This window comes from Osmia bicornis, chromosome 13, assembly GCF_907164935.1.
Source record: "Osmia bicornis bicornis chromosome 13, iOsmBic2.1, whole genome shotgun sequence".
NCBI classification, from domain to species: domain Eukaryota; kingdom Metazoa; phylum Arthropoda; class Insecta; order Hymenoptera; family Megachilidae; genus Osmia; species Osmia bicornis.
The window spans coordinates 5,682,974-5,706,509 of NC_060228.1; the positions used below are offsets into that span (position 1 = coordinate 5,682,974).

At 40.7% G+C, this 23,536-nt stretch overlaps 1 protein-coding gene across 1 annotated transcript; it reads left to right on the forward strand.

The window, feature by feature from the left end:
* The first annotated feature begins 8,599 nt into the window (after nt 1-8,599).
* LOC114872593 (sodium channel protein Nach-like) lies at nt 8,600-22,727 on the forward strand. The gene is made up of 11 exons (XM_029179935.2): nt 8,600-17,334; nt 17,437-17,579; nt 17,640-17,703; nt 18,118-18,289; nt 18,391-18,536; nt 18,860-18,992; nt 19,429-19,711; nt 20,055-20,108; nt 20,177-20,348; nt 20,425-20,531; nt 21,413-22,727. Exons 1-11 carry the CDS (start codon nt 17,174-17,176, stop codon nt 21,646-21,648), a joined length of 1,671 nt encoding a protein of 556 aa, XP_029035768.1. The 5' UTR covers nt 8,600-17,173; the 3' UTR covers nt 21,649-22,727.
* The last annotated feature ends 809 nt before the right edge of the window (nt 22,728-23,536 follow it).

Here is a 23,536-nt window from a genome sequence, read left to right on the forward strand (position 1 = left end):
ACAAAGAATAACTAGAAGTTCAATCCATGAAACTAGAAGTTCAATCATACTTCGATTTCCTTAAAGGAGCAGCACGTTCGTGGCTGGCACGTCCAGGACGCAATAAATGCAAACTACGTACTAACGGCAACAGAAGGCGGACCCGGGGTGTCGTAGAATGTTCTGCGGCTCTTTTCCTCGGGAAAAGAAGGAGAACGAAAGGGACCTTTTGACAAACCGGACACGTGCGTCCCATTTCCGTGCTCGGCGAGACTTTCTCGTGCAAATCCAGCTGTACGCGGTCCTTGCCTCGTATACGGAAAAGGAAAACCAGCGTTCGCGGTCTGAGCCTGCTATTTCTAGCCGAGAAGCAACGATTTTGAAAATTGGCCTGTCACGATACCAGGAAATTACCAGGCGGAGCTTGGACGGTTTCAGGGTGCACCCTTTCTCTAGGTGGTGGTTAAATTATTGGTAGCAAAGTGCGAGGATTGTTTTTAAACCAACTAATTATTTACCAAAATAGACGCAAAATAGATTCGCCAGAATGTTGAATAATCATCGCGACGAGGAGAAATTCACACGTATGTATATGGAATATCGGTGACAGTTTGGTAAGCCCGGGCAGGCTGGTTGCTCGATCCGCTTTAATTCGACGAAAAGGTCGTCGACGCGTTGGTGAAAATTGAATTCGCGTATCGTTCGACGAACGAGCAGGAGAAAATTGGAACAAAAGAGAGGAGAGACGGGTGTCGTCAGGGAAATTTCTGTTGGAATACTCTATTCGTGGCCCATCGAATTAGGGCAAATTTAAACGAGACGCGTTCAGATCCGGCTGTTTGCCGAGGCTATGTGTTAGAATCGATCTCCGCGATACGGCCCATTCGGTTTGGGTTACAAACGCAGCCAGCGTGCAGAATTCCGAATAATTTATACGCTAATGGGCGACGTTTATCCGATTGTTTGGAGAAACGGACGAGGATAGAGGATAGAACGTTATTAATTCGTGAATCAAACGGAGCCCTTCGGCTGCACTGATGTTTCATTTAGAGTTTCGTTGGACAGTTGCTATCGCGACATGCTTCGTGCGATAACTAAATAAAATAAAAGAAAAGGGAAGAAGAAACGATACCGTCGCGTACGCGTTTAAACGGTAATTGCTAAACTCCTGGTCCAGCTCGAAACTCCTCTTCTCGGTTAATCCACTTTATTGAGTTTTATCGAGTTTTCAGGGGCAACGAAGTTTTGCAAGTAATTATTATAATTATCGCGGCAAGCAACTTTAAGTACCTTTCTTTTCCCTGATAAAAAGCTTCTCCTTGTTTAGTACTGGGATAAGATGAACTCGAGTTACGTTAATTAAGCAGCTTGACGCCTAGATAGCCGAAAGCCGAAATGTAATCAACTTTTGGTGCTAAACGAAAGCCTATACAGAACCCTAATGAAACATTTCCGACCAATCTGATCTTAGGGATAAGAGGCACACCTGAAACCCATGAATCCCTTGGGATTTCAAGGACCTCGTGACCGGACTGCGAATGTTTACGCAATTAGATGTCGCAATACGCTAGTTTCCAATTTCCTTAAATATCTTCGATATTTTGAACCTTTAATCAAAATATACGGATCTTGGAAATCTCACTTTAATTCGCCGCAAGAACCAATGCATATCAAAGTACAGGTATTATCTATGGAACCATACCAACTTCCACATCAGTTCAATCAAAATAGAAACTTGCGAACTACGCTTTGCGTCTCGGAGCACGAAATTGGACACGTACGAACGGAACAGAACTATCTGAGAGGGTTTCAGCTCGCGCAGCGGTTACCTATGGTCCAGGGAAATAGAAACGGTAACGTGATATCCAAAAAACATGATTTTCAACCAACACACCGAAAGGTATCTACGTACAATATGCGTACATGGGTTGCAAATTCATTCGAACGAAAACGTTCCAACTAATACTCGTTTCAAGAATATCATCTGAACTTATAATTCAAATGAAACTATAGTAAGTTACTAGAGAAACTTAACAATACAAAGTTTCATTTCGGTGTCGAAAAGGACGTCGTATAAGTTCAGCTGATGTAAACCGACTGAGGTGAACTTTCGTCAGTGAAATATTTAAAATAAAAGACAGTTTCATTTTGGTGCAGAAGACTTCTTTTTCAACGAGAGGACCGGCATTCTTCGTGGAAGTAGAAAGTCGGCAAACACTGCGAATAAATTATCATTAGTTTCCTTCTCGTTGCCCTAGAATGTCTTTACCCTTACAAGGGTGCCCTCGCGAAGCTGAAGTTGGTACACGTTAAATAATGAAGTATAACAAATTCCTGACAGGGTAAGCTATAAATTTTTCAATGATTCTAATTTATTATTCTATCATATGACAATTTAATTCACTTCCTCCGGACAATGAATGCACGCACGATAGAATTCTCCTTTCGATCCGCTTTCAAAGAATTTCCTCGGCGTCTGATTTCACAGTCACATGACCGACGTAGGGCGAATCAAAGGGTTCATTTTCAAAAACGAATCAAGACAGCAGTCTCCCCGAGCAGCCATGGCATTCGCTCATCCTTTGTACAACTTCTGGGAGCACGCAAAGGGGCTGCGCGCAGCAGTTCAGTGCCGGTGGAATGCGCTCGACGAATGGCGTGCATTAATTGTCCATTGTTTTCCAGCCGTCCCGGAATGCCTTACACCGGCTGCCGTCGTCGCACGTGTTGATTAATACATCCATATCCCTGAGATTCCGTGGAAAAATAAGAGAACCACCGATGGAATATACTCTCGAGATTCTCGTTGCTCGATTAACACTTTGAATGCATTCGAGGTCATCTACTACTACCGTCAATTCAATGTAAGTAATCGAATATCTGAGAGTATAAGAAGAATTTTAAAAAGATATTTTTGATAACACAAAAGGGTTCTTCACATATATGACAAAAAAGGTACCTCAAATAAAATTTATAAAATTAATATTAGCTTGTACAATTAATTTAGATTTGCATTTATATCGATTAATATTCAAGTGAACATTCTTAGACGCAAAATCGTCTTATGGGTGCCTTAGGTGACCGCCTAGTCTACCTAGGCCCAGGGCCGGCCCTGAGCAATGAACAGGATATTCATCACTTAATAAACCGAGTTTTGGGAGTGCGGATAGAGCAACGAAGCGGAAAACTTGTGTAGAAGAGGAAGGCGGTAGGTAGAGAATAAAGGAGGTATAACATCGATGGGTACACGTATGCATAGGTGGAAATTGGAAATGCTTTGCATAGTTGCCACGGGAAATTCACCCTCGGCTAGTTCGCGGACGATACGGTTCGGTAACAATTTCACCGGATATTTGTTTCCGGTGGAACTGGGCAAATTTTCATCTGACCAATAATATTAATTTCATTTCCTCGCGCGCGGTTAATGAAAAAGAATGCAAATGCAACAACGGGGAGAATAGTTAAACATTGTTCTCGTTTATCGTGAAAACGTAAACACGCTGATACCAGCGGGTAAAGTCACAATTGTAATAATAACTTTAGTATCGGAAGTTCCTTGCTGTACACGAGTTAGAAGATCCTCGGCAACGGCTGAGAAATCATGCGATCTCTTATGTATGCATAACGCCCTTGAAAGGTGTGGTTGTTCGGCGGTGTGAAACAGCGGGAACAGAAATGTGGCATGTTTCGGCGGTGATACTAATTCTTGCATGACACGACAGCTGCGAAGCGAAACGTTCAAGAGAGCTCGGTCTTGTCGCAAGACTAATTCTACTTCTGAAATTCCAACGAAGGCCGAGCGCGCGAAGTAAAACTATTTTATCCCTCGAAACGCGTTACTTAGATTAATTCGTTATTTCATCTCGAAATTTCCAACACGTCAAATTGACGAATACCGCGAACCTAGTTAAAAACCATTAATTTCACGCACGATTTTCAAACTAGCGGACCAACATCCGGCGATGTTTTATCGTTACAATGGCACCGAATAAAATAAAGCTTTAGAACGAATAAAATCGAGGCGCGAAAATATGCGAACGGGAATAAAGCTGATGCAAAAAATTGGCCAACGTGACAATCCCGAAAATCTGAACAATAAAATACGTGTTTATAAAACGTGCAGTACGTCGAGAAAAAATTCATTCATGAATTGTTTCATTTAATAAAATGATTTCTCGTCGTGTAGATTTTAGTCGGTCATCAATTATTTAGAACAAAAAAGGATGTTACCGTTCTGTGAAGTTTATAAATTTATTCGAATTTTTTGTATCGGTATTCTGTACGATAGATTCAATAGATTCCGAACACCGCAAGCTTCCTATACTATCGGTACCCTTCGTGACCCATGCAATTCAGAGCAGGAAAAACATCATATTTCCCTCACGTTCGTGGCTTTGACTTACCGCAGGATCGCAGTAAATACATTTACCGGTTTGTTTCCCGGGCGAAATATGCATGGAAATTACTGTTTCCCATGGCCCGATGCTCTACTAAATCACATTGCCGGAAGAGGGTAAAATTGTCTTGGGAAAGAAGGTGGATAACCGCACGGTGTAGCTACCTTGGGAGAATGATGTATCAGTTTTACCAATTGCACGTTTTTATAAGCAAACGGTAAGAACAAAAAGAAACAAAATAATTATTTGTTTTATTAATCAATCGAAAGGAAAAGCTACTATAAATTTAAGAACCTTTCTCCAGAAGCCGTAAGAAGATTTCGTGTAAAATGTAAGATTCAATTATTGGAATACCGGTAACACGAAAATAAAATTTCCAAGTTTGTGGAATGAAATTCAATCGAAGTTGGATGGGAAAATACTTTTATTGGAGATTTCAAATTCGATCGGAGAGGCTTTACAGACCGAGGGGATCATATGGGATTTCTCCGACGCTGTCGATATTAATTAAAAGAAATGCCTACCAATATTAATATTACGTCAGGTTTAATCAAAACAGTCACTGCGAGTGTTTTCATGGAATAATTTACCAAGTGTAAATGTATATGCTTTCCTGTACGAGAATTCGCCGACAGTTATTAACTATCCATTACGAGTCATTTAGTAAATATTGCAAAATTAATTACAGTAATGATTCAGAACGAAATTGTGCTACACTGATTGAAAATAAGCATATTCTACGAGCAACAAAGGTATTCAAAATATTTTATTTAAATTTATTTTAAAGCAATCGTCTACATTACTCTATTCTCCTGGAAAGCTTACAAAATCTCCCAAAATCCCGAATATCGAGAAAGTCTATTTGCCGCACGATTCAGGTAGATACTCTCGACCCCGAAATTCGTAATCACAGCATCCAGGATATTCAAGTAATATCGCGTTACGAATCACGGAGTAGCCATCGGGAGCCGTATAGAACAGCGAAGGGTAGCGAAGAAGCGTGCTCGCAAGAAGGGTGCTTTTTGTCGGCTGTTTTTCGACCGAAGGAAATGCCAGACGACGCGTACACGCCATACAAACCGGCTAATTGGTATGTTGCTACCACGACCCGGTTCTATAAACTGCACCGGCACCGTGTTCCGGAATACGGAATGCACTTTGACCCTCTGCTCGCCGGGCGTCGCCGTTAAATGGGTCAGCCTTATTTATCGTCGCGGGATATACGCGGGTCCCGCGATCACCGTGCAAAATCACGATAAGATTTCTCCCCTTTGGGAGAACGGCGTGTACGCCGCGAAATTTCCCCTCGAAACTTTACGCGGATGCTCCTGCATCGTTGATGAGCAACCGTCCCCTCCGAGCGTCGCGAATTATGCACCCGGTGTTTTTGGATCGTGCTCGCGGCAAAAATCGCTCCTCCACGACGGTGGCCATTTTTGAATGTAAATTTTCCCGGCAAAGTGCTCGTCGGAAGCATCGGACAGCTTAATTTGCAGCCCGGTCGACCGGAAAGCGAAGCGCGGTTTAGGGAAGAAGCAAAGGGAATTGCTAATTTCAAGGTAATTTTGCGGACAGATTTTAATAATTAAACGAAAAAATGGATTGTTTAATAATTTGATAGCTTTCAAAGGATTTATAAAATATTTATAAAGACGAAATTATGATCGTTTAGAACGGAAATGACGAGAATAGTGAATGGAGCGATAAGATTTCTCCAGGGTAGCAACATCAACGAAATTCGTGAGGGTGGGGTAAAAGTTTGTCGAGGTGTTGGTGCATTTTCAATAAGTAGCCAGAAACTTAGAGATCAGCAAAGTTTACCTAGATATCTTCTTGTTCGTTGTTCGTTTGATATTTGGCCACTTCTTGCTGACCTCGGCAGATTATTTCGAAAATAACGAAGCCAAACTCATTTATTCAGCTTTCAATTAAATCTTTAATTGACGTCGGTTTCGTTTCGAACAACCGAGTACTCGATTACGAGAACACCGTGCTAACCGCTCGGTGTCATTATTAGCAATTTAAAAGAAGTTACAGTAATTGAATTTCACTTGGAATATTCCCCTCGTTAGACGAATATTATATAAAACGCTTCGTTCTTCATTTGAATATCGGTATAATATTTGAAACTTTATACGGGATGATTCAAGAGGTAGGCTCGAGAAGACGCTAAATGTGTTCTTCATAGAAATAAGTTTGTTTTACAGTTTCCCTCGGTCCCGGTTACTTTCCAAGGGATCTGTTCGGCATTATGGAAATGTACATACACTTATAAGGGATTTACGAGTGTGTGTGCCTGGAAGAGAAGATAAATGTAACAGAAAGCTTGAGAAAATTGTTGGACAAAGTTTAATCATAGGAAAGAAGAGAACTTTGAACTGCATTATATATATCTATTCTATTTTTAATTTTTCTCCTAGCCATTTATCATTCGCTTCATTTGCCTTCTGTTCTATTTCCGTTCCGTCCCATTTGTAATTAACCGTTACGAAAATAGTTGAGTAGTTACGAGGAAATTCAATAACGAAACCAATGCTATCTATTTTCATCTTGGTGTACCAGCTATAGATGATCGCGAACGATAACGTTGCGGTTAATTGAATTTCTCTCAGAGACGAGTCGTATCCCAGTTTACCTTTTAATCCTGGAACGACGATGGCCGGGTCAATGGTGACCCAGACCTACAAAAGCGCGCACAGCGTAGAATCGGCGATAATTTACCACTCGAATTTCGAAACGAAGCTTTTTCATCAGTCAAAAATGTGAAAATCGGTGAAAGGTCGAATAATTTGAGGGTGACAAATTACACTGCTGCCATGATACCTTGGTGAAACGAAGCATTGAATTTTGACGGTGCAGACTGCTATTAATGCACCGTCGAAATAAATCCGACCACTTCGAAAATGGACGTGTATTAACGTTCCAGCGTTCTGCAAAGCGGTCGCATAAATAAAACTGTTCAAGTTGTAGCTTGTTGCCCGGACGGAATATTTCCTCGCTCTCCAAGGCGTACGATAGGTACACGGGGCACAGAGCAAAAGAGGGTGAATGGTATTGAGTGACCGAAACAATTTTCACTCGTACCACCGGCGTTGAATTTTATGAACTTTCACGGCCAACTCGCTCGAGCAATTCATTATCCCACGATGCAGTTCCCTTGTCGCTGCCATTTGAGAATAATCGTGTTTGCTCACCGTGTCGCGGCCACCCCTGTTGGCTATTTTCAAGAACGTCGCTCGTTTAGCAATTTAAACGTTCAAAAGCCGTCTCTTCGAGTATCGTTTCCATCCCGTTTAAACGGATATTGAAAGGCGTCCGTACAATAATACTATTAGGATTTCAATTACTTTGGTCGTTACAAAAAAATTGCAAAAATTCATTTTGGTATGAAATTAAAATATCCTGAATTAAACCATGTGACACGAAATATTCTGTAAAATATTTTCTAATTAAATTTGGTAGAGGAGGAAGAGGTTGACACGTGCATAATAACAGATGAAAGAATTTCTTGGAACACGTCGTTTACCGTTTGAAATTACCGTGAGAAGTTTGCGAGTTCATTGAATGCAGTTTCAGCAACGAGTTGAATGTGTATACGACTGGCGGAAGCATTAGCGCGTGACGTATTTAAGTTGCCCGCGTATGAAATCCGCGACAGTCTGCCGAGAGCACCGGCACTAGTAGCAGCTGGCATTACAATTTCGAAATCCTCCATTAAATAAGTCAACTCTAGAGAAACTTCGTTTCGACCCGGCCGTCTGGGATCGCGATAGGCGTTCAGATTTTAATTAAGAGCACCCTGTACTTCCGTCCGGAGATTTTCACCTTTTAACGTCTCCTTTATGGACCCCAGCTTCTCCATTCGAACACCATCGGTTTTAACTCTAACCGGTGTTGCTCGTGTCTGATCTATGATGTAGCTGTACTACTTAATTTCCTTGTTATCCCGTAAGAGGACAATGATGAATGGACTACGGCTGCTTATTTAATACTAATGTAGGCGTTTAGTCTCCCCGAAAGGGGAAAGGGGAAAAGGGAAGGTGGTAAGTCTCCCTCGACACCCTTAGCTCGGGTCGGCAACCACCAGATGGGGGCGGGATTGGTTTGTTCTCGATGGTGATTGGAATATATGAGTTCCAAAGGGGTGGGGGGTTATCTGAGACAGAGATCGGACCACAAAGGTGCCGTCGGGGCCTTGCACCCAGCCCCGACGGTGCCATGTGCCAACCCCTCCTCCTCGTGGTGTGGTCTGGGCACCGGCTTTTCCGGTGGCTAACGGGGCACTGGCTTTGTTAATTTGTTAATCTAATCGCGTCCTTTAACACCTCCGGTTATAAACCCCACAAGTCTCTTTTAAACACTGATCTGGGGAAAGATCGTCAGTCGTCAGCCTCACTAATCCCCTCATCCTGAGATGAGAAACCCTTTTTTCTGTTCCTGCTCTAAAGAGTTTGGATATTTATATTTTCAGTAGTGGAAAGGAATTTTGTAGAAACTAAACGAAAGAACGTCGATAGGTTTATTAATTTTTCTTGAAGCAACTAGAGGAGAAAGCTCGGGTCGAGTGCACATACGGAGAAGCTCGCAGCGTGACTAGAGGATATGCGAGCGTGTGTAAAGTTTACATAGCACGGATAGGAAAGAAAAACGCGATGCTCGTAAGTGCATAATAATAAAAAGTCTGCGAGGGAAGTACACGGGTCATTCCGTATGCATATTGCACCGGACCAGGTTGCTGTATGCAAAGTGCACTTTACGGAAACGTAACCGGCATCCGGTCGTCCTCAATTATACCGAGACGTTTTCCGTCCCGAGTGTCGTTTAAAACGTCTCGCGAAACGAAACGAAACGATATCGTCTTGTGATCCTCTCGTAGAAGTTCGCGTCGAGTTTGATACTTTTTCAGTCGCGATTAAAGGCCACGATTCTTCTAGCGAAATTTCAAACAACTACCCTCTAGCTGTTGAATTTTTCACAGGATTCGCCGACTTGCCCCGTCGGGCAAGTGGTTCAACTTTTTCCCAGCGAGTTCTAATTGAAAGCTGGATTTCGTTTCCGAACAGTACCGCGATTATATTTCAGAAGACGTGGCAGGACTTGGTAATTCCAGTATGTAGGTCGCGTTGTTTCGCGCTTCTAACATTCTCCTTGCTCCGGTATCCGTTATCGTGCTCCTCTTTCAACAACCATCCGGTTGGTACTTTCAACTTCTCCTCGCGAAAACTTTCCTCCTCTCTCGCGAAGTAACGTCGCGACGGTGCGGCGTATTTCGAACGCGTCGTACAGCAAATCGAAAAGAACAAATTTCGCATTTCAACGCATCAAATTTGTAGAAACGAGGCCTGCTACTAAAATCTAAAATCTTAGCGGTGTTAGGGTAGCTGGCTACAATTCACCCTGTGCAATTGACGTCACGCATCCAGCGTTTCGAATTAATGAAGCGGAACCTGCTGGAAGCTTAGTGGCTTGTAGCATGTTAATCCCCTCGGGACGTAGCCGAGAAAGGTACAACTGTTCGTTTTCACCTCGTAATATATTTTATTCGCGCATTCTAAATACCCAGTCAGCGATGCTTGATCCGTATAAAAATCTAGAGCCAAGGGAGGATCCTCGGTGATGGGTCGCACGTAAATCCTGGCCGTCGTTATCGAGCTACTCAAATATTTCCACGGCGAAATCCTGCCTTTCTCGTCTCCCTTTCGCGTTGCACGTTTTCCCACAGATTTATCAACGGTACCGAATCACGGATCAGAGTTGTTCGCTGAAAAGAGCGCGATAATACGCTGTCAGACGCAGAAGCCATTCGAATTTCGATACAACCGAGCTTTGAATGCCTCTTTTCAAACCCTTTGTCGGCTTTGTGAATCGCTCGAAACGGGTATATTTATGCAGCGACTTGATTTATCTTAATAGCGTTTCTATCGGTAAGTAGTACGGCTCGATAATTATCATCACCGTTCATTTGTCACGCTCGACAAAATCTTCCACGATCAACGAGCATCGGGGATCGTAAAAAATTCTTAACAGAGTAAAATGCATCGAGCAAGATGCGCATTCGATTACATTCAATTTCCTTCGGCGAGTTCACCGGTTACCTCTTTTTCCGCTCGACGTAGGTCGAGCAAAATGCCACCGCGCGTCACTTCATTTTCTGGCTGACTCGGCTTTTTTCCTCGTCGGTGCAGAATTATTCCAACGCGATTCCCACGAACAAAAGGACGCCCTTTAATTCCGAATTGCCGCCACGCCCAATCATCCTTCATTATCGACTGCTGTCGATGCTCGATCCCGTGAAAATTTCATCGAAATTTTCGTTCCCCACGATTTTCCGTGAAACACTTGAACGGACGTGTTATACAGCCGGCGACAACGATATGACGGCCACTCGTGACGGCGACTGGTAACACGTGCCACTGTTTGACTGATGTTCGCAAATCGCCATTTCGGTGCATCGAATACACGTGCTGGCTCCAAGTGAAATAGCCAACGATTAGGGTCGAATCGCGCCTGTTTCGGTACGACATCAGCGTTTTCTTCATTTGCGAACGATGAAAATTTCCAAATGAAAGTTAAGCATATCTTACAGATCGTCACAGACGTTCCTGTCACTCGATCTCTTTTATTTTTCAGCCTCGTTTGAAATCATAAATATTTTAGAGGGCACGATGAAATTTCATGGATTTATGAAACATTTATGAAATAGATTTAGGAGAAATTTATTAATAGTAAAATTTTATCGCGTATCCAATTGACAGACCACTAAGGAAGCTAAATAACACCACCCCAAATGCACCTATTCTCCTCGCAATGGCAATAAAATTAATTTAAATTCTTCTTAAGTTCGAAAAAAATTAAAGCTAATGCACAGGTCGAACTATAAAATAGTCGTTCGCTTTTACGAGGATCAACGACATTGTGACACCTCTCTGCAATCGAATACTCGCGGAGGAGATCGATTTGGTCGTCGTGAAATACTCGTAAAAGCGAACTCATCGATGCAGTATCGTTCTTTAAAAGGTACGTTTTATAAGTTCACGTAAACGGAAAGTATCTTTCGTAAAAGCGGTTTCCTAGAGAATCCTCGGCACAGTTTCGAATCAGGTTGCTTTCAAATTGGCAAAGACAAACGACGACGTGGATTGCCTTATTTTCGTGACGAAGGTACGACATTTGCTCCCGGTGCCATGGTGTCCCAAGAGGTCCACTAATTTCAGTCACGTCATTAACAGTAAGCTTGCTTACAATTCACCTTTGTTTCTTAATCGTTGATTTTTCTTTTCGAGCCAAACAGCTCGCAAAACAACGAATGCTGTACATTCTTTTTATGTTTTTAGTATTTTATGGAAGATTCTATAGACGCGTAAGAAACAAAGTGATCGGGTTGAAGAGGTAAAAAATGAACGTCGAATGACGACGCTTCGACCCTTATTCATTCCGTAACACAACTTTTTTTCTTCGAAATATCCCACGGTTTTATTATGATCGTCCTTCAGCATCGATCCACTTTTATTCGACACGGATCGACTGGTCCCTCGTCTTCTCCCTTTTCTATCGTCTCCTGATAGATTCTTGTAGAATACGTGTCTCCTGTTCAGCGATGTTCTTTAATGCATTAAAAATGAGGGAGGGCTGCTGGTTTAACGACCAGAGAATTTGCGAACAAAGAGAGGAAGAAACAAGCACAATGGCTAAGGTTTATAGAAAGAAAGAAGACGATTTTTAAACAGAAAGTGTTTTCTATTAAACTGAAAATTAAACTTTTACATTCCTGATATTTAATATTTTGTTAAATATCCATTACGACACCCTCGTAGTTCCAGACTTCTAAATTACACGTGATAAATAAGCAACCCTGTTAACTCGTCTCAAATTTTCCTCGCGAAAGAAGCATCCGACACTCGTGAGAGAAAAATTTGTTAATCGTTAGGGAAAATTAGGTTTCAACAAGGCAACGGCTTTAAGTGAAACACGATTGTTATTTATCGGAGGTGAAACAAGAGAGCTCTTAGCTAAAGAGTAGAATCTTTTCATTGCTTTATTTCGAAACTATCAATTGGTTGAATTCTTCGCGATCTATCGATTCGTTTGTATTTTCCGAATGCACCAGCGAGAATCGTTGGTTCGTTATTCTTTCATTTTTATTGTCGAACACTGTTCTACTTTTCGTACATTGTTTTTCCATTCCAACTATTTACACGGCCGGGAAAAATCGTTTTTTCACCGAGCTCATTCCTGGAGCCGTTTAAACACGCATCGTTAAATATTTGCGTTTCATTTATTGAGGGAATTAACGTGGCTGCGTGCATTGAAATCAGCAAACAGAGAAACGTGTTTGTTCCTATCGACTATACATCAGCAAATGTTTAGATATAATAATGATTTATTAATTCTGTACGCGTATTGCAATTTTCTTCGACCTTCTATGTAATGGCAATCGAATGAATTGCATAAAAATTGAATCGTGAACTTGTAAAATGAAATACTCGTCGAGAAATGTGATTGGAATAATAAAAATTCCTCTGCATGCTTTTAAACCTGTTATCTCTGTGTAAAGCCGGGAACATATGCTATCGAAGGGATCTTCGGAAGGTGGATCGTTGTCGCTTAAAGAGGCAGCCTCCCACGCTTCCGCAAACTGACGAGGGGAAGACGGAAGTACCCATTCAATTTGCGCTTAACAAAGCCCCTTCTTTCTTCCTATCTTCCTTTACAGCGCCAGGTAGCTGCGTTCGTTCGTGTATGAAAACCGATGGCTTCCCTCTTAATTCTTTTCCCTTTTCGTCACCCCATTTTCCATCTCGCGAAAATGAGGAACGCACGCGTGAAACCTTTCTCGCTAATCGAGCATTCGCCCGTAATTGGATCGCGCAAACATCGGAGATTTTCCTCTTTTTTTTTTTAAATTCCAACCTGGGAATTCTGTTGATACTTTGTTTGATGTTACGCGAGATTGAAGGATTAAAGGAATAATTAAAAGCAGGTCAAGTCGTGGGAGTTAATCATGGAAAATAATAATCATTTCGTCGATGTTGTTCGAACCGAGGAAATTCTAAGCTCGAAAATCTTGCAAAGTTAAATTAAGGAAACCAAGCATTCAGACGTTCCAAGAAATAACTATTCGCGTTCTTTCCCTGGAGACAGCCGTGGAATGTTTAAACGGTAGGAAAGATAGGAGAAAGTAGAAAGCCGGAAATGCAGATGGTCAGAAGGCAGAGATAAGACGGAGGACGTGTAACGCGACTAGTCACGCAATTAAGACGAAACAAAAGGCTTTCTTCTCACCTTTTGTCGCGCATGAAAATAGGCGGGTGTTTCTCTTAATTCCTTTTTCCTTTATCTTTGCCTCGCCTCTTCTACGTATGCATTCTTCTTCCACCATACGGACCGTAATTAACTTTCCGCTTAATCTTTTGTGCCCGTGCTGCAACGCGCAATTCAAACTCTTTGTTCGTCGCTTAAAAACGTTCGCGAATTTCGCGTTCAGCCACAATTATGAAGAGAACGTCGAAGCGAAAAAGGGGCGATGCAATTTTCTTTCTTTCCTCAATTTCTACCCTGTGGCGATTGCCATGTTGCCAATGTCTCGCGGATCCACCTTTCGTTGTTTTGTCTTTTTTAACGATTTCGATGCTCTTTGTTTCGTATTAAAAAGTGTCACACAAGTTGTAATTATTTAAAATTTTATTTGAATTGAATTTTTTGTCTTCTGGTCGAACAGGAAACCTTAGTTTACGAATTACAAGCCGGTTTCGAAGCTAAATCTTCTTAATTGGCAGTATTAATTAGGGAATACGGTGCGTTGGTTTAATCTGTCAAAAGGCGGCAGAGGCAAACGCGAGCCACGCGCGGAATTTATAGTAGGATATTATACTAAAGCATTGTAAATTAATAGCGGCAACAAAACTATTTGCACACTGATTAATGGTGTGATTCGTAATGCGCAGATAACGATAATTTCAAAATGCCCCACGGAATCGATGCGCCTGGCTATTTAAAATAATTGCCGTGATCACGATACCTATACGTACCTATCTACGATTGAATTCGATTTCAATTCCTTTGGTTTTTAATAAAAGCTAAAAATTATTAATAGATAATAAAAGAAAGACACGACCCATAACATTTCGCATACAGATACGATAACCATTGTTTAACAATTAATTCGTGGAGATCAAAATCCAGTCTGTTTAATTCAGTTTTCGACCATTACGTTAACCATCATTTCAATGCTTCTATATTTTTTTTAAACACCGTACCCACGTCGCCAATTATCATATTTATAAAACGTCCTGTTCCATATTCAGTCGCGTAAATTGCCAGCAATCTCTCGTCGTTGGATTAATTTTTAACCCAGATTCCATTCCCCTCGTATCGAAACGAGCGTTTCGTTTTATTTCGTTTAATCACATGCTGCAAAATGCATATCGGCCCAGAGACGTGTTACGTTAAAAATTCGTACCAGCACGCGTTACAGGGTAAAGCTTGGAAAATCGGGGTCGTGAAAATTTGGAAAAATTATACGAGTATCTCATGATTTTATGACGAATTAAATTCTTCGTTCCACGTAGGAATTGCTCGAAAAGAAAATATTTAACAAATGTAATAGAGAAATCAGGAAAAATGTGATTGCCAGTAGTACAAGTCAACCATACGTCAGACATGGTCACAATTTTCCAAATTTCTCAGTAATCATGGTCAAAATCAGTACCATTTCCGCATTGTTCTACTAAAAATAAACCTTGTAATCTGTGCCAGATCAAGGTTATCTCAATGTAAACGAGATCGTCTAGAATCATGGTGAAAATGCAGAATGCAATCATGCACTTGTCAAGTGCACAACGTGTCCCTATTCGGTGGGATTCCATGGTTGCAGGATGCAGGAATATTTCAGGAATATTTTAAAGAAATCTTACTGCTAGAATTTCAATATAATAAAAGCTCGTCGGTGCATATTCCTATTATTCGTTACAAGGAATCGTAAGCTTCGATTGTCCGAGGATCAGGGTAGAACCACAAAGCACGAAGTACGAGACCGCAGAGCATAGAAATCGGCGTTCCGTATGCAACACTGCAACGGGTTGCATGTAAATCCCCGAGCAGAATCCGGCGGCTTTCGGGAGATTAATAAAATATTTCGGTGCAGCCTCGTCTACGATCGAGCTAGCTATCTTTGGGTAATTGAAATCCATACGATTTCACGGGGCAATAAACGGGGCAAAACAACGGCTCGGAAAAGCTACTAAAATTCAACGTGACAGATCGTAATTGCATACCCGCGCCGTTTAACTTCTCTTAATTGAATTATAGCGATGATCTTTCATGGTAGAGATAGCGAGGGAGGGTTTAAAAAAGGGATTCGTGGCGAGTCGCAAATCAAGGTAGCAAATCACAGGGGTGGCAAATGAAAAGAGAAAAGAATGCCATAATCGCGGGGAAATGAGATTATGGGGCGACTATGCATTGCATTTAACGTCACCACTGTTAGAATTCGTTATACTTTTTACTCTGGACGGGGATGGGTCAGCAAATTTAACACCCCCTGGTTCCTTTTAAAATGGAATTCAAGTATCGTTGACTCCTGATTACGGTTTGAATGCTAACGAAAACTTTCATAGATTCCGTAGAACGAAACTGCGAATTAAATATTAATGAAATCCCGTTCGGGAAGGAATTAATTATAACGATCACGTTACGCTCGAATGTACGGTGAATTTTAAAAATAATTCCATTACACCGTTGCTCGTATTTTTTTACCCCGAACACGAATTTTGCATCGAGAAATTCAATACGTCGAAACGGAACGTGGAAAGACACACGATGGACGAAGAGAGAGCTTCATGAATTTTAATAATTGCTCGTCATCAATCACACCCGATTCAAAATGAAACTGTATAGAATATTCATAATTAATCGGGCAAAATTATGAGACGATTTATTAATTATTTGAAGGCACATCCAGACTCGTTTATAGTTGAAATCGAACGCAGCCTCGGTAGAATTTACGGTAAACGTTTATGCTACTTTTTAAATATTTCATTTTGATATAATATGCATGAGTAGCATCCGATCGAAATTTTTTTACGATGATGCACGTATGTGATTCGCCTAGCGTTATTTATTTTAAACGATCGAACATCCAGATAAATATGTCGGATTCGCGATTAGAAAACTATCGGGGTGATTGAATACGAATAACAAATTTTTGTATTTCAAGAATATCAATTGCTATGGCCCTATAATATTAAAACTGTTTTACGTAAGTCAAGTTTAACGTAAACATTTTCCCATAAATTTCTAACAATTTCCTTCTACAAAAAACCATTCACCAATCGGTCAATCAATCATCACTTCAACGGAAGGTCCTATCTAGTAGCATTTAGAGAAAAGGAAGTAAAGTAGATGAAATCAGAAAATCACAATCCTCGAATCTACTCGTAAACGTATGTAGAATAAATAAATAAATAATCTTCTGAACAATCACTCATGCAAATCAGGCCTGATCAGCGTGCATCAAGTGCCATTGTGAAGGACGGTAGAAAAAGAATGATGTGACAAACGTTTGGCGAGGCCGAATGTAAACGTCGTAGATCACAGTCGTCGTGTAAACACCGAGAGGTTAACAATCGTTTCCGGAATTCCGTTCAATGCAATCAAAGTTATTTTAATTTTATTTTCTAGTCTCCTTTTCTTCTTTAAATCCTTCGATTTCAATTAATCCTTCACTGAGTAAACGTAACGTTGAAAGAAGCATAGCTGCCGCGTATTTCGAGAAGCAAGTTGTTCCGTGGGACGATAAAATGCGAATATACGATGAGAAGGAAGTTTTAAAACACGAAACGCGCGAAACAAGATCGCGTTTCGTTCGAGCGCTGATAAAATACGGCAAGCTCTACTGTAAGTATACGAAGCTGGCGGGTTTCAAATATTTCACGGAATCCGGAACGACGTGGTTCGACAGGTAATTTAAACGTTCTTTCTGGCCTCGACAAATTTTAATGAAACGCGTGCCAATTTTCATATTTTAACAAAGTCTGTAAATTTCCTGGACTTGTGCTTTTAGAACGGTATGGTTCCTGTTGTACGCGTTCATGGTGCCCGCTATGGTTTACACCGTTTATTATGGTTATTTAGAATTCATGAAGAATCCTCTGATGATCAGCGTGGATACGGAATCCTTTCCCGCGTACAAATTAAATTTCCCAGGTAAACAGAAATTTTAATTAAAACAGACGAGTGTGAATTAGCTAAGTCTAATGTTTGCAGGCGTTTCCATCTGTTCTATCAATCGAATAAGTCGTCGATCAGCTGTGAAAATGGCGAATGAAATGTAAGAAATATATTACACTCATAAAGGTGTAATTGAATATTTAAGATCATCATTAATTTCAATTTCTACTCGCAAAATTTATTCAATAGTATGAATATTTTACATAAATATTGGAATTGCAGTTCATTACATTTATCGATCTTGAATTATTAAAATCTATTAATACCGAAATTAGAATCATTATTTCACTTTTAGCAACGAGAATGCATATTTGATCTCTTCCCAGTGAGTTTTTAACTAATTTCCATGAATAACGTCGAAGCTTTACACGGAAATAGAATTTTTAATTCAATTTTTGACCCGTACGTTTTACGATATTGATCGAGACCGATCAGTTATTCATAAATTAATCACTTTCATCGTAACTTTGCAACGAATTCAGAGACTGAATTTTTGATGATTTTTTCCAATTAGATATAACTCAAACATCTCTCGTTTAACTTCTGAAGAAATTCTTGACATGATTTTGCAATTGGGCGACCTTTACGATTCCGAATTCATAACACAGGCACGATCGTTTCGAACCGATCAGCTTCTGGCATATTTTAACGACGGCTATTACGACATCACCAACGTCATGAAACGAGTGAGTTTTTATTATTTCTTCAACCCTTTACAACTGGAAATCGTTCATTTAAAAGGGTTAACAGTCATTAAGAATTGTTTCGAACGATTGAAACGTTTCAGCTGACACCACAATGCTCGGACATTCTATCAAGGTGTCGTTTCAACAACCAAGAGAGGAACTGCTCAGAGATATTCGCGTTTCGCAAGACCCAAGATGGATTCTGTTGCATCTTCAATTACGCGACTAAAGGGGATGATACGCTGCTGTGAGTTTCGAGGTTTCATCTCTCTATCCGCTGTTTCTCTCAACGCTAACTCAGACTCATAATTTATTCGACTCGTCTCGCGACACCTTCCAAGCTGTCGGTCGAAATTTATTTTTCACCAGCTTCTATACGATTCCACGGTCGCGTGCATGCGAAATTTTCACCGTATCGTGTTTCCTAGCCGTTTCCATTTCCCTAGGTTTTGCCCGGGGCAAATTATTTTCCGGATAACGACAGCATCACGTGCAACAACGTTCCCTGTTTTTCAGTTTGATTTCTTTTTTCCTGTTGCGTCTTGTATCTTCGCTGTTCTATTTCGATAGGAACCCCGAGGTGGATCATAGAACGGAACCGATTAAAGTGGAGAACCTGACCGAAGACGGTGGACTATCCGTGCTGATGGAACCATTTTTGGACGATTATTTTTATTCCATACTGCCTACTTCTGGCTGGAAGGTAATTTATGAACAGACGGGGCAATTTTCTAACTTCCTATTTTGTTATTTTGGAGAAATAAGAATCGCGAGCTTCAGATAGTAGAATCGAACCGAAAATTTCTAAGTCTCCGTTTTACTTGACGTCGTTCCGAAATAATCCAACTAGACCCAAAAGCGGGAAAGTTTAATCGCGGTAAATGTGGGTCGTGGTTGCTCGCGACGATTATCGTACGAGACAAACGACGGTGCATTATGCAAATTACAGTTTTTCCTCCGGAGAACAGTCGAGATTTAGCGTTGCCAAGCGAGCGTGTAAATACGTCCAGGAGTTGGGAATATTTTATACCGAGTTGGTCATTCAACGCGTCAGGCTCGTCGTTATTCATGAATATTGAAATTTCATTTTCGCGAGAGGGTTTTTCGTGGTTATCACAAAGGATGCGTTCTTTCCGAAGGTGACGATCTTCAGTCCGTACGATTATCCGGATATGATCAGCGGGGGTGTCATCGATATTCTCGTCTCTCCGCGAACACGCAAAAGCGTGGAAATAGAGGCGATCATGTTTTACAGCACAAGGAGTATTATACCGTATCCGTTCGACAAACGAGATTGCGTGTTCGAGGACGAAATGACCTGGTTACGACCATTCTACACTTACAGCGACTGCATCGTTGATTGTAGAATCGAAGACGTATGGAAAATCTGCAAGTGCATACCCTTCTACTTGCCTAATCGAAGTAAGTTCCTCTTCGTTTCTATCGTAGAAATCACTGTAGACATTGAAGGCAAAGTTGTCTAACAAAGGAGACGTATACCATTTCTACTTTCACTTTCACGCCGACGACAAAACGACTTACAGGGCACAGAATAGTGGAAGACATTAATGATTTTCCAGCCATACTCTCTCGAGATTAGAAGCTACGAAATCTGGCTAAATAGCCTGCTTTCGCGAGCTCCCCAATGGGACTCGAAGCTTAAAGTGGATCGCACAAAATTAAACGAGGAAAATTCGACGTTTATCTAAGAATACAATCTACTTGTTAATTATTTTAAGATTTCTTTTATTTTTCGATTGTCCAGAATCTAGAAGGGTCTGTAACATAGAGGACGTGCCGTGTTTGACCCTCCACAAATGTAAGATATAATTCATTGTGGAGTTTCTATATTTTTCTCGATCGCAAGCGAAATTTTTCAAATTCCAGCCAAATGGTTTTCCGTGGTGCCCAATGAGAACGTGTACGAAGGAACGAACCACGATACAGAAACCATCATGCACTGTTACACCTGTTATCCAGAATGTAATGATATCACATACAATGCGAAATTGACTGAATCTGATTTAGTTGTGTCTGACCAACAATCAGCTAAACTACTGTGAGTATATTAATTTCAGAATCTTTAATATCGATTTCATTAATCTTTCGATGGACGATGTGTTAAAAATTCGAAGGAACGACGTGGAGATCAAGGATCAAGGCGTGCTGACGATATATTTTAATAACTTCGGCACCATGAGGCTGAGGCAAGACGTGATTTATCGATGGTACGAGCTGTTGGGTGAGTAAAATTAACTGACAGAAAATTTGTACGAAATTTTAAAACGAAGATTGCTAAGGAAATTAATATAACAACGATGCCACTTAAAATTTTATTAAATTCCAATCGAACAACTGCGAATTTCTTTCCATCGCCGATCGTACAAAATAGAAATCACTCTAAAAGCGAACGAGCCGAGTTAGAATCTCTCTTTCTCGATTTTCGTTCAACGTTTTAACACAATCCGTTCAATCCGGGGCGAAATGAGCAATCGAATCCGGCTCGATTTAAGGGATCTGATCGAGGGTACGATTACGGTGAAAATCTGTGAAATAAGATGTCGAGGAAACGTCGCGGCTGAAGATTATAAAACACAAAAGGATCTCGTTGTGTAACGAAGAGGATTCGTAGCACGAAACTTTTACCCGTCAGCGTGTAATCTGTTGCCTCGAGGCGGAAGGAATAAAAGCGCAAGGAACATCGTGCCGATCCATTGTGTTACGTATACATACTCGTGGCACCGAGTTACAAGTAGTATAATGTACACGGTATAAAAGGACTTACATTTTTCGTGAGGAAAATCCACTTTCGTCTTGTAACTTCGCGACGAGGAAATGGGTTTTATTTTGTTACACGACCACCTTGCACTAGGACAATGTGAATTATATTTTTCACGTGGTTAACGAAATTTTGCATGCATAAATTTAATGGAAATTTCGTGTCGAATGTAAATAAGAAAGGATTAAACCGTCCTTCATTTTGCGGAAATATTATCAAGTGCAAAAGTGTTCCTTTTACAGTCTTTGTTAATGAACACATATGAAATAATTTTCTATTTTTCTATTTTAATTTCGTTCGATTATTAACAAACGAATGTTACTGAAATTTGAATGTTTTTCCAGGCGATGCAAGCGGTATTTGGGGCATTTTCGTCGGTTTCAGCCTGATTGCGATCGTGGAGTTTGTCTACTTCATCGGGCTTTTCGTGCTCGAGTTGTTGAAGGGGCCTGTTTCGTTCGACAGAAACAAAAAACAAGTCAAGCATTGGGAATCGCCCATACAGTCGATTTATTGGGGCGAATTGTATTCTAACGTGAAACCAAAAACGAGCAACGATAGACATCGCAACAAATACTAACGCACGTTTCAATCATTACCAGGAATTCTTTTCTTCTTCTTCAGAGATACATGATCTAGATTTTAGATAACTGTTTCCTTCAAAATGACACGGAACGATTCAATGATGTAGACGAACAAATTCCTCCGTATTTTTCTCTTTCGTTTACGAGAAGAGTCAGGAAGAAAAAGACTCTATCCCCAGAGAAATTAGCGATCCTTTGCGTTTCTTTCCCGCAGGATTTAGCGAAAGAAGATTCAGCAATCTTGGAGGGGATCCATATTGCAACGAGGGCTTGCGAGCTTTCTAACGAGGCTTTGCCACAGGTTAGCTTAAAGCATTAAAGAGGATCTCGCTAAACGTCGCGAGGTATCACTGGGAAAGGATACTTAAAGTAATTCCCAACTGAACGTGTACTTTTCAAGCGTGTAAAGTAAGGAAACTGAAGGTGATTATTTTTTAATTGATCGAAATTACAATTATACTCTGACAGAAAGGAAAATGTTTATCGAACAGTGGAAATATCCGCTATTGTTGCATTTCAATTGCACGGTTAATTGAAATATATTCAGGGAATTGGATATTGTTGGAAATATTATATTACAGTTCGCTACGTTGAAATCGCAGAAACGTAGGTTTACAATAACGAACCGAATCAGAACATCGAGAGAGAATTATCGCGGAAAATGAAGTTTTATTTCATTGACTAAGGAACTTTTAATTAATTTATTCATGTACTGTAATTTATCACTTTTTATAGGAAAACAAATTTCTTGAAAAACATTAAGTATCTATAATTGATCGTATCCTTTACAAATTGGAGGAGACAATTATTTGTACTCTTCTATCGACGACAAGTCCTACGTAACTTTCGACCGGTATTATCTGTCCAGTATTGTTATGAAACTCGAACATTCGAACGTGCTTGAGGTTTCGAGAGGATCGACTCGTGCTTGAGATACGGACAAAGATGAAATTCAGTGTGAACCAGCGATCTGTACGAGTGAATTATTGACCGGCTCAAAAGCTCGAGAGCTTTGGTAAATGGATATTGATATCACTTAATTGTTGGCCGGCTGTTGAAATAGATTTCCTCTTGAAAGGAACGCTTTCCACGTTTCCCTGTCTCTTTCAATTTCCTTCGAGTAACAATATCGCACGTTTAAAAAAGATTTTCTGAAATATTACAAATTTCACGAAGGATTTATCAAACACACCACCTAGTCCACCTGGAAAACACACCATTATTCGGAAACAAAACGGAAATGTCTCCGGGCGTTTTTCCCTCGGATTCCATTGTTACCGTCAGCACGTGGCTAAAGTTATCAAATTGATCCGGTTCCGTAGTATCAGTCGCATTCAATTTTCGACGGTACACCGCGAGCCGGTGTCATTAAATTCGTATCGTGGATGAATTTTTATACCTGCTCGTTACTCGACGCAAAGGGGAAAAAAAATATAAAAACGATCCCGGTTCGAACGGGCGAATTTAAAAGGTAAACTATTAAAACGCAGCAGGGAACGTTGCCTCGTATCTCGCTGCAGTGTTGCAATAAAATCGTTACGATTCCAATTTTCCTTGCACCGCGCGAATTAACGCGTTTCCGTAACCGTGCTCCTCCGGAAGGCTCATTCTCGCGCCTATCTTGTCTTCGTGGGGTCGTTTCGTGGAATTGAAACGAACGATACGGACGAAGGCAACGATCTTCGATAAATTAAATTATCACGCCGTGGTTGTTCCATCGTGTTTAATTTTCTCTGTTATTAGACTTTTAAGGGGGATACCGTGGAATCTATGGACCCTTGTTTCCAAGGAATTTTTCTTTAATTAAATCTTGTCGCATTCCAAGTAAACATCGTTACTCCGCAAATGGCAAATGGATCGCTTTGATCCTGTTAGTCCTTATAG

Coding starts and splice junctions, on each gene's coding strand:
- LOC114872593 (XM_029179935.2), top strand. CDS start 17,174: ATGCGAATATACGATGAGAAGGAAGTTTTAAAACACGAAACGCGCGAA. Junction 18,537..18,859: donor AAAGGGGATGATACGCTGCT/GTGAGTTTCGAG, acceptor CTATTTCGATAG/GAACCCCGAGGTGGATCATA. Junction 20,349..20,424: donor CAACAATCAGCTAAACTACT/GTGAGTATATTA, acceptor AAAAATTCGAAG/GAACGACGTGGAGATCAAGG.